The sequence below is a fragment of the Carassius gibelio genome, chromosome A10 (genome assembly GCF_023724105.1).
Source record: "Carassius gibelio isolate Cgi1373 ecotype wild population from Czech Republic chromosome A10, carGib1.2-hapl.c, whole genome shotgun sequence".
NCBI lineage: Eukaryota > Metazoa > Chordata > Actinopteri > Cypriniformes > Cyprinidae > Carassius > Carassius gibelio.
Window position 1 is genome coordinate 18,160,264 of NC_068380.1, and position 23,987 is coordinate 18,184,250.

The following is a 23,987-nucleotide window of genomic DNA, read 5'->3' on the forward strand; positions in this document are numbered from 1 at the left end:
CTGGGGAGATGAGAACACCTCCTTTACAGTCATTGGTTTACATGAACCAGCACACATCACTCACTCAGTTACTTAAACTTTCACAAAGCACATATAAAATACATGATTGTGCCTATTATAATACCAAAGCAAAATACTTTTCCAATGTATATATTGTAGCTCTGACTTTCTAGATGTTGAGGAAACTCCAGAAGTAATATCATATTATGTATTACTTTATTGGATTCTCCACATGCCTGGATGAACAAAATATATGGCTAATGCTGGTTAAAAGCATCTGGGTAGAAAGCAAGTTTCTGGTTGGTATGACTTTGACGTAATACTAGAGGCTAAATAAAATGAGAACAATACAAACCAGTTACAAATCTTCAAGAGAATCAAATGGCATAAGTTACAAACCTTTACAATAGCAATTCAATGTTTTATAAAAGCAACTTCTAAAAGATGTCTAGGGGTCAGCTGCATCCACGTCTTTGCACATCCACACCTTTTATAGTCCAATAATCATGATCCATGATGAGATTTCATCATGCACATCAAAGCCCTCAAGCAAGAAAAACATTTAATCCTTTTTTAAGTAAAATAACCCGTTCTCAATGATACTGCCAACTGTGACGTGGTTACATCAATGATTGGTACCCACCAAAATTATTGAAATGATGTTTCATGTTGCACAGCAACAGTTAGAACATGCATTCTTCTGAATAGCTTTGCAACTTGATTAAAAAACAACCAAACAAACAAGACGTCCTCCATTGTCTCATATCTGCCACTGACCCTAAAGCAGAAGGGCTGAAGGCTTGATTCTTCATCACAGACTACAAAAACCTTGTCTTATAAAAATATCTCCAGCAGAATGATGCGTTCATCCCTCAGTGGCTGCGGATAAACCTATAAAACCCATAAATAAGACTTCGTCCACGTGTCATTCACCGGTTTCCCCTCACTTTTTAAACCTGTACAATTGAGAGAAAAAAAATTGGGAAAATCTTTTTTCTCTTCAAACCAAAAAGATTGTCTATGCTTCCGAGTTGTTTCCATTGTCCTCTGTCCGCGGGCTGTCATTGTCCCCCAGGAGCTCTGTCTCTGGAACAGAAAGCTCTTCGTTGTGCAGGCCACTTTGAGACGCTCCGTCAGCGAAATCCTCGTCTGTCGTCTTCAGGTCGTCATTCATAAGGGCCGCCTTCTCCGTGCCGGATCCGTTGGAGGGCGCTGTGGTCACGTAGCCGGTGCTGGTGGAGCCGCTGCCGCTGTGGTGCGATCCAGCCTTGGCCACCATCTGTGGGTGCAGCTGCTGCGGAGGCATCTGCATGGGGATCTGCATGGAGTAGAAGTTCTGCATGTACGGATAAGCAGGCATTGGCTGGTAGCCGTTGACTGGGATGTAGAGCTGGGGCGGCACCATTGGGCGCATCTGGCCCTTCATGGACACAAACTGAGGCTGGGGAAACGGGGAAGACTTTTTGGGACTGACGTAGCGAGCATTGCTGATGTTGCTGACGGGGCTGGTGCTGAGCGAGCTGGTTTGAGTGGTGTTGCTCGCTCCCGAGGTCTGCGCCGAGCTGTTGTAGTTGGATAAGCTCTCCCAGGAGCGCAAGCGTGCGTGAATGTCTTTGAATCGTGGCCTTCGTGCGGGGAACTCATTCCAGCACTCTAGCATCAGCGTGTAAACCCAGGCCGGACAGTCATCTGGGCAGGAAAGCACTTGTCTGTTGCGCACCATCTCGATCACATCCTGGTTAGAATAGCCACAGTACGGCTGGAGGCCATAGCTGAATATCTCCCAGAGCACCACGCCGTAGGCCCAGATGTCGGAGTCGGTGGAAAGCTTCCCGTACAGTATGGCTTCAGGGGACATCCAACGGATTGGTAAGGGACTCGTTCCCATCAGCTTGTAGTAGTCGGCGGAGTACACCTCTCTGAACAACCCGAGGTCCAGGATCTTCACGTTGAGTTTATCGCAGACTAGGATGTTGCGAGCAGCCAGATCCTTGTGTACCACGTGGTGGCTGGAAAGATACTCCATCCCGGCTGCTATCTGTGTGACGATGTGCAGGAAGTCGGCCTGCTCCAAAGTGGATCTGACGGTCTTGTCGTCATCGGAGCTGCCGACGTCCGAGTGAGGGGATCGCATGACCAGGAACTCGTGGAGGTCACCGTGGCCCGAGTAGCTGAAGATCATGCTCATGGGCTGTTCTTTGGTTATCACACCCAAAAGGCAGACGATGTTGGGGTGCTGAAGACGGGACCGGAGCGTGGCCTCGTGCCGGAACTCTTCCCGTAGAGGACCCTCGTCCTTGTCTTTGACCGTCTTTATAGCCACCACCTGGGTCTGCTCACCTGCAGCCGTACCGTAGAGGTGACCTTTGTAGACCTTTCCGAAACGGTCCTCGCCAAGCTCTTCCATGAACCGAACAGCAGACAGGTTGAGTTCTCGTAGCTTCACCTAAAAGTTAAAGATAAGCCATTGTCAAATCTGCTTGTGCTCAACGGAAGAGTCAAAATGTTCACTTATTAATAAGCTACTGATCAGATACCAAATGTTATTTTAAAAATATTAAGATATAATTTATACCCTTATGTTCAATTTTGGTCCCCACTGGCCTGTGAATTTTAAAAATTGCACGCAGCTTTTGAATGCAACATCAGTTAAATTTCAGAAGCTAAAACCCTGGAGGTTTACCTGATGCTTGTGCTGGTTCAGAAGAGGCAGCTCCATGTCTTGACTCGGCGAGGCCGTGAGTTGACGGCGAGTTGGACTGTCAGCAGACTCCTTTTGTTTGTTGCGACACTTGCAGAACAAGAAGAATAAGCAGGCAATGATGAGAGGGGTGGCTATACTGGGGATTAAGATGTACAGGATCTCCTTTTTCACTTTCTCTGGAGGATCTGGACAAAAAAAAATTCTTTTTAGAACAACAGAGAACGTATTTGTATAAATTAGTTGAAATCAGAAATCAGTTATTGAGGGCTATATAGATACTCTACTCACTGCAGGGCTGAATGTCACAGACGTCCACTCTCACATTAGGGTCTAACGTGAAACACCAGGGGCTCTCCATTTGCCCTCCGGGGTTCCTGCAGAAATTGTGTCCTCCTCTGAGCTCCGGGTACTCGACAGGCGTCAGATGATGACTGTGTGGATACTGTGCGCTCCACGGCTGACACTGGTAGCCGGATTTGGTGACACTGACCGTGCCTTTGTAGTTGGCGCCACTTCCGCTGTAGCAGCTGTGATTCGGGGGTGAATCTTTAACAAAGATTGAAAATTAGTAGGTGTATTGTCCTCAAAACATTAAGTGAAAATCAGTGCAACTGAAATATTCTCTTGTGTGTCTGAGTTAGAGACAATCATTTATAGTAATACAAGGTTAAGAAATTTGAGATGCACCACAAGAGGGCCCTCTCGCTTCAATTGCTGTTGCTCATTGAGGGTGCTTGGGAGCCAATTACAGTGGATTTCATGCTTATTAAAGCCTCCCTTGAGCCTTCCTCGCCTCTAAACCCCATGTTCAGTCTTGTTAACCTACACTGCGGTGGCAGGCCGATGCGGATGCAGCTGGCAGCGTCTGGCGAGCCGGGGTGGGGAAGCAGGTTGCATGCGGGCAGCTCCAGCTGCATGAGGATGAGAGGGTTGGAGCGTGCGATGGTGTACTCTGCATGGCACAAGTCGTTCTCCAGAGCCTCGCACTCATCGCGGCAGAGCTGGCGCCGCCATGGACCTCTGGTGCCCTCCTCACACAACGGGAAGACGTAGTAGCAGAAGGACGGGATGGCAAACTCAGAACACTGGTCTGACAGATGGGTCGAGGTGCCGATCATCGTGAAGGCCGCTGGAGAACAACACAAGAATGAAAACACTTTACAGTGGAACAATGGTCCTTTAGATTATTTAAATTGTTCTTCTATGGCATCACTTTTAAAACCCCCACTTTGGAACCTTTATTTCTAAGAGCTGGTCTGAAATGATTACGGTAATGATTATTATTATTATTATTATGTTTTTGGAAAATCTCTTCTGCAAAACCAAGGCTACAGTTACATGATCAAAACTGCTGAATTTTCAGCATCTTTATTCCAATCCATCTTTCTTCATGATCCTTCTAATATGCCTAATATGTTTTACAAATATTTCTGATTATTATCTACGTTGAAACAGTTTGCTGCTTGCTAAAGAATAATACAGATTTTATTAAAAAAAAAACGTTACAAAATATTTTGATTTTGAATAAGTTGCTGTTCTTTTGAATTTTCTTGAAAAAATCTTGAAAAAATCTTGAAAAAATGCATCTCAAAAATAAGCAGCAATTGTTTCAACATTGATAAAAACCACTTAATAATTGAACACCAATAAATCAACTGATATGTGATTTGTGTGTATGTGTATCACACTCATTCCAAACTTTTGACCTACAAAACAATCAAGGCATTCAAAAAAATAATAACTTTACTTTGTGGAAAACACAGAGATCAATATTAGAGAACAGTAACCACTGTAGCACGAAGGAAGATTACAAATGATATTTTGGAGGGTTACCGCTGTCAGAAATGATGAGGAAGTGATCAGGACTCTGGGAGGGCCATATCTTTCTATCATTACTTGTTCTGCAGTGTGACAGGGGCATTGTCTTGCTTGAAAATTGCAGGGTGATTGGGAGATGCATGCAGGGAAAGTACCAAATGTTGCTGAAGGATGTTCTGATAAACATTTGCATTCACCTGCCATGTACAGTATCTTTATAAGAAACCCAACTTCTGCTGCAGAAAACATTCCCCAAACCATGACCGCTTTCACTGACTTCTTTACACACTTGTGATTCAGTCTTTTCCCAGTTTGATGTCGAACTAAATATTTCCCAGTAGAAACTTGCTTTTATCACTAAAGTGAATTTTTGACCAGTTCTTCTCTTTCCTCAACAAAGCCCGGCCTAGCATTTTGATTCTTTCAGCTGATGAGAGACTTTGTCTTTTCGAGTGTGCTTTCAGTCAGAATGGATTTAGACAGATCCAGACCGTGTTCAGCACTGAACCGCAGAGCAATTCCAGCTGCAGTGCTGAACCGATTCCCCATTGAGAGTCTCTGCATTATCCTGTCCTCCCGTGCATTCGTCTTACATGGACAACCAGCCTTTTTGGGGAACTTGAGTGAATTTGAGTCACTGTAAAGCTGCAATATTTGAGAGATCACAGATTCGGACAAAGTCTCGTGCAGTGGCTGAAAGTGTGATCCCTTTAGCCTTCATCTGGACAACCTCCTGTCGCAGGGTTTCAGTCACTTAGAGAAGACCGCCATCATGCAATCTCAGTGAAAATTGGAGGAATTCTGCCATTTAAATAGAGGTTGTCATATAATCAAGGAAATTAGCACCAGGTGCCAGATTTACACCAATAACTTGGATGCATCTATACGTGTTCTCTAATTTTGATCAGACTTATTTTTAAGTTTTTTATAGTGTGCTTCAGGATACAAATAATTTATGAAATATGCTTAAAAACTGCCTTTCAAATCCTGTTAGGATAACTGTATGTGCTTCTGTTCCCAGCCCTGGTTTCAGGACAGCGATGCTCACCGGTGATACGGTTTTCACTTTCTCCCTGCATCTGCAGAGACTCCACGTAGATGCTCCTGTTCCCTATGAAGCGAGCGCACGCGATGCCACGGTACGGCTGGCAGAAGCCCTTCTCGTGCCTGCTGAGAAAAGAAAATAACAGACAGTGATGACCAGGATGATAACTCAACTGAATGTCACACAGCTGATATTTAGTAAGACATTCAGGCCCACAACGGACAACAATTTTGAGTTAAACCACATAACATCATAATACCATGTGTTTATGACCTTTTTACACTAGTTATATATTATATTTATATTTGGTTTATGTCATAAGTTTAACTTGTTAATCATTTTTCAAGGATGCGAGTTGTGTAGGTATTGCCATCTCAGCAAAGAGACCATAGAAATGAGCATTATGGGACTCTTTATGCATCTCGTCGTGAAGTCTGGGAGCTCACATACAGCCAAAGCCTTACAGAAGAGCACTCAGAGTTTGAGTGTTATGATTGGAGCACTTCTGAAGAAGTTTCGATGGTTGTTTATTACACTACTGTACCTTTGGTCCTTGCTGTTTCTCTCATCATAATCTGAATGTGAAGTGACCGAAATCAGTAGGATTTGCTGTACAGGATATCCATCTCTGCTGTTTCTGCAGTTACCAACTGGATAAAAGTGCTCTCTTCTGGCCAAACACAAATGACTTTATGCGAGGACTCGGGAACTGGCTGGAATTTGGATTCTGATGGTTTCTGAACTGGATGCCTTGATTTGATTGGATTTTTTTCTGGTCTCCCCAACAGACACGTTTGTTTTAGTCTCACAATGAACGGACAACCCTCAACAGCACAGGTTTTCAGAGCTTAAATACGATACGGAGCCAGGCTCTGATCCAAACCCAGTCCTGTCTCCCTTCTTAGTGATGGACTTGGAACGAACACAAGCTCTGGTGGTTAAAACTAAGAGTATGACATTAGCAAGATACTCTAAACAAAAAAAAAAAAAATATATATATATATATATATATATATATTTTCTATCGTTTTATATGGAATGAATAGTAACTTTCAAACTACTGTTAAAAAGTTGAGATCTGTAGGATTTTTGTAATGTATTTAAAAAAAGACTGAGTTTATTTGATCAGAAATACAGTAATATTGTGACATGCATAGGGATGTAACGACAAACTGCGAGCCAGATGAAAATCAATGAAAATATCATGATTAAAATCGGTCGAGATGCTAAGCAAACCGCAATTATTTTTAATGGTAGGAGATAGGAATGTATGTCTGAGGGGAACTGACTGTCCTTAGAAAAGTTTAGATGGTATTTTTCTTCTCATCTTGCCTCTATATAATGCATATTTAAGTTCATAAGTGCAGCGCTAATTTCATGCAGATATTTATTTTTATATAGTTTCACAAAACTGAAATCAAATTATTATTTTTTTTTCTGCAAATTTCTTAATTATACAGTCTGATTTAGATTAAAATCTGCTCATGTTGCATGTATGCAGCATCGGTGTTTGGATCATGATTAAAATCCAGTGCCTCTGATTTTAAATGGAAAGAGCAGACAAAGCCTAATTTTAGTTTATATGAAGAGATTTATTTTGTGTTACTTATTTGATTGGGTGCTTTCTAAATTTAATTTAGTTTTGTTATATTCATTTACATTATATTTAAATGTAGTCATTTAGCAGACACTAGCGACTTACAAATGAGGACAACAGAAGCAATCAAAAACAACACAAGAGCAATGATATACAAGTGCTATATTAGTATATTATAGTGTTATATTTCAATTTCACAAAGAAATGTGCAGCATTTTGTCCAAGCAACAATAAAAGGACACGTTTAATTCATAATTTGTCATAATCTCATTGTTAAAAAAAATAATAATAATGTAACAAATCGAACCATGAGTTAAGTGAATCCTTACATCCCTAGACATAGTGTATAATTACAATTACCAAAATGTAATTTATTGCTGTGATCAAAGCTGTATTTTCAGCATCATTCCTCCAGTCTTCAGGATCTTCAGAAATCATTTGCTCAAGAAACTTTCTGCTTGTTGAAAATAAAGTGTTGTTAATTCTGTGGACAAATGTGGAATAGAAAGTTCAACAGAACGACTGAATTACGTGCTGTATGTTAAGTCTATGTACAATGTGAAAATCATTACCGTCACATTTTAGTAATTTAATGCATCCTTATATTGTAAAAAAATCCTACTCGCCACAAAGTCTTGAATCTTTTTCTCACCGACCTCAATAAAATGTGCAAAGTATACATAAAAGCTACTTTTGAATTTAACCAAAATGTAGTATTAAAAAAAGAAATATTCGAGGTAAAAAGGGGCACAATCATCTTAAAAATAAAGTGGATAGACTGCAAACCAAACTGATCTGCTACCAATGCAGAAAAACAGCAAATGACTGTAGTACAAACAGTATTTCTGAACGTCCTGCCCTCGCACACATGTAACATGATCAGAAACAAACATGTCTGGCCAGAGCCCTGCAGCAAATCATATTTCACTCATCAGCCGCTGGGTTTGATATTCTATTCCCAATCAATCAGAGATCTCCAGTGTTTTTCAACCGGTTATGAATCACACACTGCTGCTCTGAACACTTCTATGGTGAAACCTGTGAATAGATGTAGTGTGAAGCTGTGCTCAAATAACGCCTCTCATAACGAATTTTGCACAATTCACGTTTCATTTTCCTCCCAACTGTGGCATTTTGCCAGCATAACCATCAATGCTCTAGATTTCTGCTACAGCCAGCCTCAATATCCCATATGGTTACAATTTCACTGCAGTTTGGATTGAGCCAGGAATTTTCTCTCCAGCTAATGTTTGAGGACTCCAGCCTAACAAGACTCAGATTTACTTCCTACTAAAATATAAGAGGAAAATAAATATGCAACGCATTCTTTCCCTAATAGCTGTTCGTTTGTGACCTGTTCAAAGTTTATAAGTTGTGCATAGACGTTTGTCCTCTCAGGAAACGCTTGAACAACATTATGAACATTGTGAGGCACCTCACACACACTTCAGTGTGAAAAAGACGATGAGCCTGTCAAGCTAAAGCAACACAACTGGAGATTTGTGCTTCTCATGCTCATCTGTAAACATTTATGCAGACAAAAACAATACTGGGCCTTTATCAAATGTCTGCATGGGATCTAACAACATCTCAGTGCTCTTCTAACTAGATAACATCTTTCTTTAACGACACTAACCACAGGTTAGACTGTGCATCTAAGCGCTGGACAGGAACAGAGGATGTGTTGTCTAGCTGAGAGTCACGCATGTAGTACTGGGAAGTGAAGGACAACAAACACTGCAAAGTTCGGTCTGCCAAAGGCCCGCACATGTGACTGCAGCTCTCATGCCAACTCAGTACCCAGAGGAACCAGGACAAGACCCCATAACATGCATTCTTTGTAGAGAGTGCTCAATGGTGTCTAAAATGTTTCGTGATCGGAGACTGCACTGCATGTGTAGCATAAATGCTCACATGATGTGTTGAGAAAGCGCACGCACCACAACACGCAATTCAGACAGATTATGGTAGAAATCCCAGCTGCCCTCATTATGCTTTTCAGTGTCTTCGTTTATTTCTCACGCATATACGCTGTGTAACATGGACTTGTTTATTCAATAGTAAACTAACCGCTCCTGCAAAAAGTGCTGTAAAATCTGACAAATGTCAAACATAAGTGATGACAGAAGGCTAATCTGAAATGTGTGTCAATAAATTGTAAATTCATTGAGTCTTATTGACCCTCTGAATACACTAAAAATAAACAGACAGGTACTGTAGAGCTCCAAATATGACAAAAAGCACCAAAACCATGATCCGTTTGACTTGTTCACTATAATCAATCATGGCCTGTTTCTCCTGTTCTTTTAGACGACTTGACATATACTGTAATGTACTGGACTACTTTTAATTTTTTTAGCAGTGCTGTAACTTGTCAATGTCCAGCTCAATTTACTTCAGTGTACGAAAAAAAAACAAAAACACATTGGACATTTTAAAATAATGTGTTTCATGAACAAAAGAGAGTGCAAAAAGTCTTCCAAGGACACAAACCTTAAGTTAAGGTGCGGTCACATTTCAGTTTGGTTTGATTTTGATAACATGTCACGGGGGAAAAAGGCCATTTTGAATAGTCTAGCAATATATAAAGTAGAGCTTACACAGAAGTCACTATTCATAGTTTTCGGTCTCGAAGACCTGGTGTGCACAACATCCATAGAAGTAATGCACAAGCACGTCAATGTTACATCTGTTCCAATCCAAAAATATTTTGATCACCTCTGAAACATTGCGACGGGAGTTTTAAATGTTTTTCTTTTAAATCACTAAAACAGCGGAACATTCTAAAACATTTAATGTGAAAACACCTAAACTGCCTTCAACATTGACGTGATATTAAAAGATCAAATTCAGTACAGACCTTATTGATGATGCATGCTTTATACAGGCCAGCAGATGAGCCCAGAATATGAGCTCAAGTTTTTTTTATTTGAATTAATATTAAACTTGCTATTGCATTTATATTATGGGTCATCTGCTTGCCTGTACAAAGTATGCATCATCAATAAGGTGCATACTGAATTTGGGCTTTAAATATCACTGTGTTACTACATTACTAAATGCAAACCTCCTAAAAATAACTGGCAGTCAGTGGAGGAAAGCCTTGTCTTGTCCTCAATGTCGGTGCTCCTGTAAAGATGAAAACTGAAATAAAACAATTCACTCTTCGCCGGGAGTTTGATTGACAGGCGATCTGACCAATCATAAGTCAGAATCGCCCATTCTGTCTGACAAACAAACCAGACTGAGCTGAACTTGAAAAATGATGTGCCCTGATGTCTTTCCACAGCTGAATCAAGATTCCTCCTGATGTTCATTCGGGTTTATTTTGTGCTATAATTAGTAGTAAAGAGGAAGAGCTGATCTGTTCACATTCTGCTTGAACTGAGCCGCTACGGAGATCTTTCATAGCACACTAAAGAGCCACAAAACAGTGTTTTAGAATTTCATAAATTACAAAATTTGAAAGCTAAGACTTTCTTTCATACCAAAAGTAACCTGCTCTGTCTGGTGGGTTGTGCCGATGTATTTTTCACCACGTGAGTGCCACAGGTCGTCAAACGTAGCTAGCAACAGTAACTGAGTGGGTCTTTGCAAAGAGTCAGTTCTTTCAACTTTAATCTTTCACCCTCACAAAATTTCAGATTCTGTGAATTTTAATTGAAACGACTGGATCTGCCCACAAAAATTCAGCAATGTGACCACAGCGTAATAGCACGGCTCTACAGGATGACAGTACGTCAGTATGCAGGAATGAAGGCTGAAGCCTATTAACACTAGCTCTGCCCTGAAATCATCCACACAGATATTGCAGTACCATTTATTTAACCTGGAAAAGGAAACATTAGGACCTGCCACAAAACTTCCCCGACCGAAGGCTCCTGCCAGCTCTCTCTCCGGTTCTTAAGGAAGTTAAGTCAGATATACGGCTTCAAGCCAGGCTACAGTTCTGTGTTTTTGCTCTTTTTTGGAAAAGCAGGTCCTGGTTGATTTCCACGGATCAACCAAAGTTTTATGTCGCAGTAGCAACAGTTCAGAATCGAAAGAGTAAGAGAGAGTAGTTGACACTTACGTGGATTTACCATTTTACCATACAATAACAAAAAGATCCGGGCATTTTAATCCAGATTTAATCCATTTTATCCAGAAATGTGGTGACTGGGCTCTTTAAAAAATATAATCCAAATTAAAGGTCTGCCAACATCATACTTTTTTCGAGAAGATTTGTTTAAATGCGGGGCCAATTGTGAGTGTATTTTTGAGGCCCTTGGGCTGGAATAAACAATTTACTGTGTGGAAATGAAACGAACACAAACAGCAGAGAAATGTGAACACACACACACACACACACAGAAAAACTGACAAAAGCAGTACTTACGACTCTTCTCCTCCGTGGGCTGGCAACTGTCCTGTAAAACAGATAGGAGGAATTACAGACAAGCGTCTTAACATGATCTTCCCGTTGGGAGCAGCTGTTTTCACAAACCCTAATTTGCCGTTTGAGTTCAAGGGATGCTTCGATGCTATTACATCAAAATGACTTTTGAGAGAAGCAGGAGGCACGACGCAAGCAAGCTCCTAAACCTGTCACAAGCATAATGTATTGCACATCAGACACGCTCCTTGTGGAGAATTTACTGTATGCTCATAAAAAGGATTTCCCCCCCAGAAGGAAACAGTGGGAAGTTGTTTCTTAAGTAGAGTCCTAATGCAAGAACACTGAGATTTATGCCACTGCTTTCCTATAAATATACAGGGATGCCAGGGTAAGATTTGGCGCACATGGTTGTAAAACAGTGCTGCTTTAGTCCCTCTTTAAATCAATAGACTCCTCAAATAAGCCAAAATAGGTGAACAGGAAAGAAAACACTAGAGCTATGATAGAGAAAGAATGCACTGATTGTAGTCCCGAATGTGAGCAACTGAAATGTATACCACACAGGTACATTTAATTGAGATTGGGTTTCATGTGACTGCAATCATTAACAAAAACAACTAAGCATTTAAAGCACAAACTTGGTCCTCAAGCTCTGGCCTGACGGAAATGAATGGAGTGTGCTTTCTTCCCATGGAGTGCAACTGCAGGATTCTGGATGTAAAAATCCCATTCGTTTTTTTTTTCCACAGAGAAATTGATTTTTAACGACAGTGTATAAACCTTTCAAGAGAGACCTACAAAGCTGAAGACTGAAATATGCTCAAACCATAAGTCAATGGGATTTCATAATAACTAAAAATTTAATTGCCAAATTCCTGGAGAACTACACTAGCCATAATTATGAAAAAAGCTCAACCAATCAGAAAAGCCACTGGGCAGAGAAAGCTAAATACTATATATTGTGTGAATAGGTTATGATTGTTAAAATTTAATTAATTTCTGTGATCAAAGCTGAATTTTCAGCATCATTTCTCCAGTCTCCAGTGTCACATGATTAGGGTTAGCATTTGATTTTCAATTTTGACATGAAAAGAGTTTAGATAGACTAAGTAGGTAGCTTCACTAGCTTGCAACATAATTGTGATTTATTTGAAAGTTTGATTTTGTAAATAAATAGTTTGTTTATTGTAACGTGAGCTGTTTAACTAGCTAATTTTATTTAAACTGTTTGTTAATTAAAATGTGTGATGCTGTTATTGAAAGTGTGTTGTGTTCTTTATTACAGTTCACTGAACTTCAGTAATTTATTTTCGTTCTTAATTATTAAATAATAATTTAAAAGCAACGCAATATCACCTTCATATTGCATATTCATCAAAGGCGTTAATGAACGTGATTTTGCGTAGCTTGTCAGCGATCTACAGCTCTGTCTATTAAATGCCGCTCCATTTGAAATCAGGTGATGGTGATTTAATGGTAATTACGAAACCAGATTTACTGACTAGATGTGCATTATCATATTGTTAGATATATTGCCCAGCTCTAAACTGTTATGATACTTACATTTGTCAACTGTGATGCATTTTTTCCACCGATTTTCTGATGACTCAGAAAATGAACTGTTCAAATGCACAGTCGTAATTTGAATTAAATTTGTCTCCGTAACATATTCAATATAAGTTTACAAATATATTTGTATATATTTAAATATTTAGCACAATTTTTTTTTTCCAAAAAATGCAAGTCATTCATTAATTTTATTTGATCACAACCAGTAGTAAATTACCCCGTAAATAAAATGTTAAGCACACAATCTTATTTTGACCTTGTCTTTTTTCCAATTTGATTGTAATTTATCCAATAGGTTTGGACCATAGTTAAAGTCTTCAATGAAGAATTAGCACTAATTTACCTCCAGTCCCCAGTCGCACGTAGAGCACTCCAGTAGCTGAGATGACTTTGAAGGAGTTGGAGGCCACACACTGGTAGTATCCCGTGTCGGTGGTGTCCAGGTCTTGAATGCGGAGCTTGGATCCAGCCTCTGTCTTCCGGATGGAGATTCGGCCCTGCTCCTGCACCACCGGGGCGTCGTTCTTCAGCCAGCGGATGCTGGGCCATGGGTGGCCCGTCACTTTGCAGTGTAAAGTGGCCGTCTGGCCCTGCACTATAGTTATATTGTTTGGCGGCTCCACAAACTCCAGGAAATAACCTGAGGGAAAAGGGCAAGGAAGGCTGTTATAGGGGTCAAAGGTGAGGACCCTGAGCATCAATGCAGGCTTGAGAAGAGCTCAACCCCCCATCCTCACTGAGAGGGTCGTGACGGATACTACCTTCAGACACTGACACCATTTAAAAGGTGTAAAGATGTGTGTGTTTCTGCACACAGACCCACTGTGAACAGAACAAATGACATATTGATTTTATGTCATGCATTCACACACTAAAACTGAACAACCATAAAACTAGGGCTGAGCAATTATTTGAAATAAAACTAAAATCATGACAGTTTAGTGTGATTAACAGATTACAAGGCTGTGATTGTGAAGCGTGGTCGAGTTCATTTAGAAGTTATCAGCTCATGATGACAGCAGAGTTCACAGAAAACACGGCTCTGTTTGCAGTAAAAGCACTGAATCATCCACTCAACCAATTAGTCCAAGTCACTGAATCATGTGGATTTTTTAATTGGGGAAACTTTTGTTCTCCTGAATAGTTTTGTCATGTTTGTTATCAGTTATGTACATGTGGGCTTATGTTACATCTTCTGTTGTTTAATGAATGTTTAGTGCATCATTTAAAGAGCCAGTAAGATGAAATTTCTAAGCTTCCTATCACTGTTTATAAGTCCTGTACAACAGGTTTAAATCCACCCAAGGTTAAAAAAAACATTGTCATTTTGTCAAAATATCATTTTAAAATTAGCTCAATTCTCAGAGATCCCCAAACGGTTCGCGCGAAGCTGTTCAAAAGATTCAGTTTCCTTAAACCCCACCTTTCGGTAGCATACTGTGTTCTGATTGGTCAACTAACATAGTCAGCTTTGATTGGTTGTTCCGCACACACCTCCACGGTAAACTGTGTGTTAGCATCTGTTTGGGGTGAATTATGTCTTATTCCTCTCATTGAGAAGCAAACAGTAAAATAAAAAACTTGAACAGTTTGGCTGCTTTTTCTTCTGTGTGGGTGTATTCAAGCCGCGCTTCAGTTTGAATCTGAATAGTGCGTTCAGCGCGGGGGCGTGGTCACATTAGATATAACGAAGGGAGACGTGAAAAACGGACATCGCGTTGTTTTCATATGGATTACTTTATCACAGAATGTCTGTTTTCGGCAGCACTTTAAAGTTTTAAAGTAGACATGTCAAGCTTTCTATAGATATCTCTCTTATGTCTCTTCGTTGAGTATTCACGGAGTTACAGTTCATTTTAATGACGTGTTTGTAAATGAAGATCAGCGCAGACAAAGGCTGCAGGCAGCACACCTTGTTTGTTATCTTTATTTTATAAGTGCAAAAAGTTATGTCTGTATCCAAAAAAAGTAGACCCTTTACAGATTCGATTGATGTATTGCTCTTATCTGTACGATTAAAACTGAAAGTGTAATTTAAGTTCTTTTCGGGAAAATGACTCATAACACACTGTCTCCTCGACATGATGCTCTCACACCAACCAGAGCGTCTGTGTGGGGGGGTGGGGGGGTCAGAGTTTTGTTTCTCCCAGGGCGGTAGGCGGAGATTATTATGCGGAGTGCTCCTAGTGACGTACATAGAGATGGGCAAAAGATTTGAAATCTATAACGACTCGTTTCAGCGATTCAGAGTCGACTCCTTACTTTAGAAGCCAATAACTTTATAAATCGTGTACTTTTTGGTTTAATTACTTTGCACATTGTTTACACTGATGGACAGCTACATCATACACTGTAATACAGGTAATTTTTGATTTCCCATCTGTGTGGCTCTTTAAGTGTCATGTGTGTTACCATAATGGTGTTTAGTAATGACTCTATGTGCACCTTCTATATATTAATATATACTTGAGCTTGTGAAAAAGCTACTTGTGATGAACTGATATTGAAAGTAGATCTTTCCGACATGGTGTCTGTCTTATTTAAATACTTGTGCTTAATCTATGAACTATTCTCAAACGCTGGCTCATGTGATATTGCTTTATTAACATCTGAATCCTCTTTGCTTGAGCCCCGTTTGAAGCTGCTTCAGAATGTTTGGTTCCAGCCAAAAATTCTCTTTTTCTTTCATCAAATATTTGCACACATTTTTGTGTTTTAAGTTTGTGTTTATGTGCCGTTTTCAAATGGGACCAGATGAACCCGAGCTGATTGGTGGAGGTCAAACTGCCACAGCACTGACCCCTGCGTTTGACGGCAGGATTACTCAAGTCTGAGAAAGCACATCTGGATGAAGAAACTCCAGCTTCAGATCAAAACAAACATCTGACAACAGCGGATGAAAGAAACGTCTCAGGAGGGGATTTGTTTGTTTTGGTGAACCTATGATTTGTAGACCTCTGCAAAGTAGCAAACAAACCAAAAAAACTGTCTCCAAACATCACGTGGCTGTAACACAATATTAATATTCAGTTTTTTCGTGGTCATCATCAATACCTCCATATTGTTTAACCTCAGTTTCAAAGTGTCTGCAATCATCATTTTCAGCTTTCTACACAGCAAGTAAATCACTCTCATATGGGACTACATTTCGGTTTAGCTTTTTTTTTTCTGTAAAAATGACAAAGCTCATTGTGTGTGTTGACTCCGAGTCCTCCGCTCTTCACAGAGACATGAGAGATGACGTGAGGGTGCGGAGGTGAGAAATGCAACACTAATGCATGATGGGAAAACAGAGAAAGTGACAGCAAGAGTGCAAAGAAGCTGGCTAAACTCTGCCGGAGAAGTGTGAGCTCATAGTATGTAGACTAGAGAGCCAGACGGAGCTCAAATAAACACAGCCATACAGACCTTATCGAGCAGACATGAAATCCCCTGCACTCTTGAACCAGATCTGAGATCATATCTCTGCACCCTCAGCCAACATGAGGGTGGTATGCAGCCTTAAATGGGTTGACACGCAGTTGCCAAGTTGTCCAACCTACGCTTGAATGATTACAAGAGCTGAGTCCTAACACATGCGAGGCATAAAGTCATCCCCTGTGCATATTTAAACCTCACAGTTTCTTGTTTTCTGTTGTGCTGGTGTCCACTTTACTAAACTAAATCACAATCTAGGTGTGCACTTTAATTACATTCTCCTCCAACTTGTAGCTACAATCCCAAAATTTCTAAAAGTGCAAAAGAAAATGGCATCAATATGTAACAATATTCACTCAGAAAACATTGAGAATAAACAAAAATAACTTCCTTCATAATTAAACTCCACAGCAAAAGAAACTCTATAATTTCATCACATCCATCACATTTCAGAAGCATGAAAGGCCCAATCGTGATGAAGAGTCAAATTGTGTGAATGACTGAGGAAGATAAGCGGTGAAAACACGAGTCTTGAGAATAAGACATGCACGCTCTGTGTGGTGAAGTGCAAGCTGTTACAGGTCCTCCGCCGTCTGTAACCGCTAAAGGAAACATGTATGTGATCATGCCACTACTGTACATGAACCACAGCACCGACACTGAAGAAGCACTGCTGCACGACGGTCCACGGCTAGACCTACAGTCAGGGGAAGTTAACATGATTCAACAGGCAGAATGAGAACTTATTACACAAATCCATTATTACTCATGCATGGATGCCAGTGCAACAAAGACAAACAAAGATAAAGTATAAGGCTGCACCCACTCAAACATGCCAAGCTGTACTGGTCACTTCACTTTCCCAAAACACAATGCACTGTAAACAGCACAAAGTAAAGCATTCGCTTCTGTCAAAGAGAGAAAGGGCAGGCTGAGGTAAAACAATGCACCAAATCAGAAAATACAGAATGGTTCTGCGATTGCATATTGCAGAAGAAGCAGAAGAATGAGTAAGAAGAAAACAACGTGTAAAAAAGTACTTTAAAACTCCCAGAGATCTCTCCGTAGCCCAGGATTGGTGAGTGCGGCGGGCAGGAGAGGTTAAGTGGGTTTGACTACTTGTGGGCGGCCATGATTGGAACGATAAACAACACAAGCACTGCTGACAAGCCACTATAACTCACCATATAACCAACATCTGGCCTTCAGACGCAAAACTAAATGATTTTATATATATATATAAACAAATCAAAATCTAAATTCTTAATTCTTAATACCGAAGATCAAATTTTTTATTCTATGGTTGTTTTCAGTTCATACATAATGTTTGCAATTAATGTTTAAGTAATATTTGAGTATGTTAATATGATTGATCAGCAATAACAATTTACCAAACACATTGAAACGATGGACATTCTTAACACTAAGAACTTAATTCTTTTTATGTTTTTGGACACTTGCAATGATTTAAAATGTACTTTAAAAATGAAACTTAATTTGACGTATTATTAGAAAGTGCACTTTTTAAAAGTCTACTTAAAGGTTTAGTTCACCCAAATATTACAATTATGTCATTAATAACTCTCATGCTGTTCTAAACCCGTAAGACCTCCATTCATCTTCGGAACAAAGTTTAAGATATTTTAGATTTCCCTCCATTGAAGCTGTGTGTACGGTCTACTGTCCATGTCCACAGGTAATAAAAACAAGGTAATAAAAACATCATCAAAGTAGTCCATGTGACATCAGAGGGTCAGTTAGAATATTTTGAAGCATCGAAAATACATTATGGTCCAAAAATAGCAAAAACTACGACTTTATTCATCAGTCTTCTCTTTCGTGTCTGTTGTGACAGATTTCAAACTCAGCAGTTTGTGATATCCGGTTTTCTTACCTTTCTGGACATGGACAGTATACCGTGCACACAGCTTCAATGGAGGGACTGAGAGCTCTCGGACTAAATCTAATAAAATATCTTAAACTGTGTTCTGAAGATGAACTGAGGTCTCACGGGTTTGGAACGACATGAGGGTGAGTTATTAATAACAATTTAATATTTCGGTGAACTAAACCTTTAAGTGTGTTCAGAGACAGTTATGAAAGTGTCTCTAAGAACACTTAAGTGGCCTTTTATTTCATAAATATTATCTGCAAGTACTTTTTTTATATATACTTTTAAGATTTGAAGTACACTTCACATTCAATACAATTAAGTGAACTTTTTCATAAGGGGAGTCAGAGTTGATGTATTGGAATATTTCAAATTTAAGTTGCAATGTTGATTTGCTGAGAGCAATGTGTTTTCTGTTGTTTTTGAGAAATTTTGCCCATTTTAAAAATCACAAAACGCTAAATGTTTTGATGCTCTTTAAATGGAACGTGACTGACCTGAACAAGATTTCTCGTGGGTGAAGCTAACTAGCTTAACACTACACAGTTGACTGTCACAACTGGTTTTGAATATGCAACCTCGATTTATGCACCTGGTTAGATAAATGAATTCATTTCCAACTGTTTACACTACATTTGGTTTACTAACATGATTCGCAGTCACTGTGAGCTTTTCTCTCGCTTCAAGTTCATATGAGTAACACATGGTTTAGAAACACTGCTCTTTATACGTTCATTCACTCTCCTGAAAACTATTAGGCTTCCTGTCGTCCCCAGACCCCTTGGTCCCGTGGCCAACACAAATAGTCTCTGCAGCGCTCGTATTCAGAGCTGCTATTAAACAGGCCTGCCAGAGCAAAAGTGGTGGCTTTTCCTCAAACTCTTGATTTATGCACACTGCAAGCAGAAAAGCAGACGCACTCCTGACAGACACAGCAGGCCACATTTCATGATCCAGACCTCATCATGCAGTCATTCATTGATTTGTTTTGCTTCACTATTGTTTCTCATGTGTATCGTAACTGAACACGACAGCCCATCTTCAGCTCAGCATGCAAGCTAAGAATGCCAAAATACAGGAGCGTTCACATCAGGGATGACAGCGCAAACTGTAAACTTTAATGGTTCTAGTCCTATGAGAATAGGAAAATTTAACCCAAAACTATAACAATAATGACACGGAGGGAGGATTTCAATGGAATCACTTTCAGAATGGTTTCTTCTAACTGCACTGAAAATAATTTGGTGCAGGATTTGGTTTGAAAGCGTTTTCACTCAGAAATTGCTAGTAAATTTCTCACATAATTATGAAGAAGAGAAAGAAGCACATTCAGTTAAGCAAAACTGAAATACTATTTTCTTCTAAAACCTTACCATTTTTTAATTTGTTTATTTACAACAATCCCTACATTTTATTTATATGAAAATTGGTCCTTAAATCGAACCGTTTCTTAAAATGAAGTGTAACCACAACTTATATAAAAATATCTATATAATTTACAGTATGATTAATGACAAAATTGGCAACATTGGCAGTCAATCAGAATCCATCCTTCTTCAGCATATAAAGCAGCAGATGACAGTGCACACTTATGATAAACAATGTTATTGTCCATTGTTCTTTTTAATATAGTTACTGCTATAGTTCCAGTTATTGGTCTGAATGGACCTTGAAAGCCAAAAAGAACATATTTCATGTTTAACATGCAGCTAAAATACTGAAATTAAACATCAGCGAAAAAAAAAAAAAAAAAAAAAACAACAACAAGAGTTTACATTTTTGATGGAACTTTTTCTTTTCGAAGTTGGTGTCTTCAGTTGCAAAGAAATTCCAGGTTTTTTCTCCATTTGTGACCCTGTACCACAAAAAAAGTGTCTTAAGTGTCATTTTTTTATTTTTTATTTATAGATCATTTGAAAGCTAAATAAATAAGCTTCCAATTGATGTATGGTTTATTAGGATCTGACAATATCTGGCCGAGATAAAACTGCAAAAAATCGAAATAAAGAAAATCGTCTTATATTTTGTCCAAATTAATTCTTAGGAAATGCATATTACTAATAAAAAAATAAGTATTGATATATTAACAGTAGGACATTTACAAAAATATCTTCATTGAACATGATCTTTACTTAATATCCTAATGACTTTTGGCACAGAAGAAAAATCGATAATCTTGACGCATACAATGTTTTTATGGCTATTGCTACAAATACACCCCAGAGACTTAAGACTGCTTTTGTGCTCCAGGGTCACATATAATGGTCTTGTGGAGCCCTTCGAAGGTGCACTGAAACTACAATATGGACCTCCAGACCGTAGGTCCCCAAGTCCATTACATGGAGAAAAACCCTGGAATTTCTTTAAAACTGAAGACATGAACATCTTGGATGACATGGAGGTGAGTAAATGATCAGGAAATGTTTATTCTGGAAGTGAACTACTCCTTTAAACTGCATAATAATTACACAGTGTTTTTTCATGCTGATATGAACACACAGCTTTAGGATGATGCGTTCTGGATTGAGTTTAATAATGCCTTGTGTTCCTTTACCTTCAGCTGTTGGAAGTCCTCCGCTCTGGGCCTCAGCTAGAGCCTCGATCTCTCCAGACTCCGACAGATTCACGTCAGCCCCTGCACCAACAGAGAGGAGACTGTTAGTACGGCATTAGTAAAGACAAGCAAGTTCTCGAATCAAATTATTCTGCCAGGTTCTTCAGCGCAATAAAATACTTGAACCTTACATCAGTAAAAGTAGAAATAACTTGTAAAAATGATCACAGCAGCAGTACAACAGCACAACAGCAGCAGTAAACCAATATTAACATTCAAACACAGGTTAAACAGTTCATTTATAGAAACACTGACTTTAATATACCTTTTCTAACATAGTTAATATGTTAATTAGATATTTTATATCAAAAGTCCCTGTGGGGAATCAATGTGAGATAACCTGAAAAAAAGGGCTGAAAATAAATATTTCACAAATGAAACCAAAATGAATACATTTTTCTAATTTGTTGCCATGTGCATTTTTGAACTAGATTTTTTTTTCTATTTTGAAATGATACTGTTTTGCACAAACAGCAAAATAAGAAAGAAAATATTACACTGAGACAAAGGGCTCTCTCTTGAAAATTGCCATTATTTATGATGCAAGATAAAAGCAACTTCAGCCGGCTAAAACAGTGCATCCTTCATCTGATCCAAAAAGAGCATTGGATCTCTCATAAGACACTTGTCTGAAGATCACTACTGTTGACAGTGTGGTTTCTGAGATGCACCATAAACACCCTAAATTGAGTTAATCACAGTTTTGATAGGATCATTAGATGGAAACGGGGCTGGCGATTAAGAAGCTCACTGTATGCGGTTAAAGGCAAATTACATTCTTGTTTAACAGTGTGGAATGATTTCCTTCTGAGACTCAAAACAGCGTGAGAACCATTACATTCGGGGCATAATTTATGCTCGCTTAATATGATGTTGCAATTATTTCTTTGTTTCATCGGTTCCAATAAATTAAATAGTTTTTAGGCATATTATCCCCAAATGAAATTAAGTTTGGAATGTGCATTTGAAAACCACATTTGAGATGCTATAAACAGCTGGGCCAGGTCTCCCACATAATTACAAAGTAATATTCCATAACACGCTGCCAGCTGAAGCATTAGTGAGTGATTAGGACTCATCCACACAGTCCTAACAAACACACCACATGGAAGACATCAGATGGCTCGTTCTACCCCAAACTTACTGAAATACGTATATATGAAATGTATATACAGATTATTATTCTATAACACATATCAGATTGCACCTCCAAGGACAACTATTTACGCAAAATATAAATGGACTATTTAGCATTCTTCTGTGCTAAAACAACAAAGAACTGCAAAGATTAGGAGGATCTTGATGAAGTTGGTGACTCTCCTGATCAAACTGTGGTTCTTTAGCACAAACTCAGTTTATGTTGTGCTGCCGTTGAAGAATTATCTGCCATAACACACACAGATGGTGTGTTTCAGAGCTGGCACGGCTGACATATACACTAGGGTTACAGACACATTTCTCTGGTGGTTGAGAAGTTTATTTAACATTATGAAATATCTTAAACATTCCAGTGCCTGAAACTAACGCACAATCCAAAGGCACGAGTCACATGACCGAGAAGCAGAGGATGCTTTGTGATTACACACATTTTACACGAGTCCACTGGCGGAGTATTAATGGAATCAGCACCCAGTGTTGGGGAAAGTTACTTTTAAAAGCAATGCATTACAATAATGTGTTACTCCATAAAAAATAACTAATGGATGGAATGGATTCAGTGGATCCATGAAGGAACTTTCACATCCATACAATCTTTCCATTGCACAAAAAATGCTTAAAATTGGTTCTTTTAATAACTGTTCCCTGAAAGACTCTTTTGGGGACGCAAATGATTCTTCTATTTTTCAAATTACAACACTGTGCAAACAGTTATTTTAGGACTGTAAAAGACTATAACTATAGCAATAACTATTAAGTTTTAATAATCACTAATTCTATGAGAACAGAAAAGTTGCACCATGATTTCAACATGGAAGAATGTTGTTGGAATCAATATTAGACCCATTTTCTTTCAGCTGATGAATGATAAAAAACATTTACACCCAATCAGAATCCGCTCAAGCATTTAGAGCGGCAGTGCATGGTTATAATAAACAACGTTATCATCCATTGGTGTGGACTGGACACTGATAGAGTTATTGTTCTTGGCATGAATAAGTCTTCGGTCAATACAAACAATGAAGCAGAATTGTGCAGGAAAATTCAGTAGATTATGCAGAAAGACAGGGCCCATCTGTAGCACTACAATTATTGTAGTGTTTAATAAAATAAATAAATGAAATTAAAAACACATGTAGTTTAGCACCTCTGAACTATAAAAAGGTGTTTCTGCTCTCAATTCACGTGCAAAAGGATTTCTGGTCTCGGAAAAGCCAAACGCAAAACAAAGCTAGAAAGCAGACTGACTTTAGCAAGGAATTGTGTGAGCATTTAAAAGGCTATGCTATTTGTCTGGAAAATGAGGACATCGACGTGACTAATAAAGACCAAGCGGATCATAATCACTTGTTTAAATTTGTTATTTTCTAATGGCGTGAAGAGCTGCTCAACATCACATGTAGCACATACAGTATTGTTCAAAATAATAGCAGTACAATGTGACTAACCAGAATAATCAAGGTTTTTCGTATATTTTTTTATTGCTACGTGGCAAACAAGTTACCAGTAGGTTCAGTAGATTCTCAGAAAACAAATGAGACCCAGCATTCATGATATGCACGCTCTTAAGGCTGTGCAATTGGGCAATTAGTTGAATTAGTTGAAAGGGGTGTGTTCAAAAAAATAGCAGTGTGGCATTCAATCACTGAGGTCATCAATTTTGTGAAGAAACAGGTGTGAATCAGGTGGCCCCTATTTAAGGATGAAGCCAACACTTGTTGAACATGCATTTGAAAGCTGAGGAAAATGGGTCGTTCAAGACATTGTTCAGAAGAACAGCGTACTTTGATTAAAAA

At 39.1% G+C, this 23,987-nt stretch overlaps 1 protein-coding gene across 2 annotated transcripts in view; it reads right to left on the bottom strand.

The window, feature by feature from the left end:
* Positions 1–199: 199 nt before the first annotated feature.
* LOC128021441 (tyrosine-protein kinase transmembrane receptor ROR2) overlaps positions 200–23,987 on the bottom strand; it is a 69,713-nt gene continuing 45,925 nt past the window's right edge. The window contains exons 2-9 of one of the 2 annotated variants that reach the window (XM_052608599.1): positions 20,974–21,054; positions 13,455–13,751; positions 11,543–11,573; positions 5,571–5,692; positions 3,531–3,833; positions 2,993–3,250; positions 2,684–2,889; positions 200–2,446 (exon numbers count right to left, since the gene is read on the bottom strand). In XM_052608599.1, coding sequence (XP_052464559.1) covers positions 1,019–2,446; positions 2,684–2,889; positions 2,993–3,250; positions 3,531–3,833; positions 5,571–5,692; positions 11,543–11,573; positions 13,455–13,751; positions 20,974–21,054 — 2,726 coding nt within the window. In that variant the 3' untranslated portion in view covers positions 200–1,018. The remainder of the gene's footprint in view (positions 2,447–2,683; positions 2,890–2,992; positions 3,251–3,530; positions 3,834–5,570; positions 5,693–11,542; positions 11,574–13,454; positions 13,752–20,973; positions 21,055–23,987) is intronic. The other variant, XM_052608600.1, reaches the window with a different exon arrangement.